This window comes from Lupinus angustifolius, unplaced genomic scaffold, assembly GCF_001865875.1.
Source record: "Lupinus angustifolius cultivar Tanjil unplaced genomic scaffold, LupAngTanjil_v1.0 Scaffold_1368, whole genome shotgun sequence".
Taxonomy (NCBI): domain Eukaryota; kingdom Viridiplantae; phylum Streptophyta; class Magnoliopsida; order Fabales; family Fabaceae; genus Lupinus; species Lupinus angustifolius.
This window is the reverse complement of record NW_017728691.1, coordinates 1-1,272: the sequence shown is the minus strand read 5'-3', so window position 1 is coordinate 1,272 and position 1,272 is coordinate 1. Positions and strand designations below refer to the sequence as shown.

At 36.7% G+C, this 1,272-nt stretch overlaps 1 protein-coding gene across 1 annotated transcript; it reads right to left on the bottom strand.

Moving 5' to 3' along the window:
• Nucleotides 1-6: 6 nt before the first annotated feature.
• On the bottom strand, nt 7-1,136 carry LOC109341992 (probable purine permease 4; the record flags this gene model as incomplete). The annotated part of the gene is made up of 1 exon (XM_019579947.1): nt 7-1,136. A coding segment is annotated over exon 1 (888 nt), but the record flags the coding sequence as incomplete, so codon positions are not given.
• Between the last annotated feature and the right edge of the window lie 136 nt (nt 1,137-1,272).

The following is a 1,272-nucleotide window of genomic DNA, read 5'->3' as shown; positions in this document are numbered from 1 at the left end:
TTGCCATGTCACTATATTTGACACTATATATATCCAATAAATTTTGGGTCCTTTATCAAACACTTTTTGCCCTTCTTCCTTCATTTGAGAAAATCCACCATCCCATATCATCCCTATGGTGGCCAATACTGTTGATGCAATCTGCATTATCAGCTGCATTTCTATCACCATTTCATAGCAATACACCTTCTTGTAAATCTTCTCCATCACTGGTAAATATGATGCAAATAACAAACCTGCACCAACTGTGCAGAAGAACCCAATCAAGTATGTCTTTTGGGTCATTCCACTTGTTGTCTCACTACTAGAATTCAAGGCAAGAATGATGGAGCTTAATGTAATAAGGATGACACAATTAAGGTTTAGAAATGTTACTTTTTGTTTGACTATGATGGCAGAAAGAATAAGAGTGAAAGCCAATTGGGATGATAGCACAAGGGATGAGGTTGATACTGGGAGATATGAAACTCCCCATGAGATCAAAAGATTATTAACTCCTAACATAAATCCAACAAAGATTGATAAGATTAAAATCTTTTGATTGAAATCAGTGAAGGGTTTTCTCTTAGTGAGACTAAGGGCATAAGGGAGGAAAGTTGGGATGATCAGTAGAGGAAACCCTGCAGATTGAATCCAAGTTGAAACCCATTTGCTAGAACCTTTGTGTCTGAAATAGTACTTAGCAAGAAGACTTGAAGAAAGGGAACCCACAAAGAGCATTAAATAGTTTATCACCAAAAGGGGCATATACCTCTTATTAGTGTTAGATTTTTGGTCTGCATGCAATTGCATTTCGTTGTCCATGGTTGAATTAGGTTGATGTTGAAGTGCTTCTTCTCCACCTTCTTCATCAATGGTTTCAATGTCACTCGTACGGTTCTTGATGGTGGACATGTTGATTAGTTTGTTGACGCTGTACTGGGGCTTGTGATTTGGCCTCTATCTTGTGAGGTAGACAAAGATTGGAAATGGAGAGAGATTTGATTCACACAGAGTAAAGTGTTAGATATATAATAATAAATAATTAATAGTAATCAGGGTTAATTATAACAAATAATATTGGTCATGCTGATTAGAGATTGTTGACGTTGTACTGGGGCTTCTGATGTGGCCACCATCTCCATGGACAAGTGATTGGAAATGTTGATGGATTGGATTTGCACACGGTAACGACTTAGATATATTATAATCTGGCTGAGATGTTGTACGCTACTGTCCCGTAGTACTGGATTCAGATAATTCGATAATAATTAGTATTAATAATATGAATAT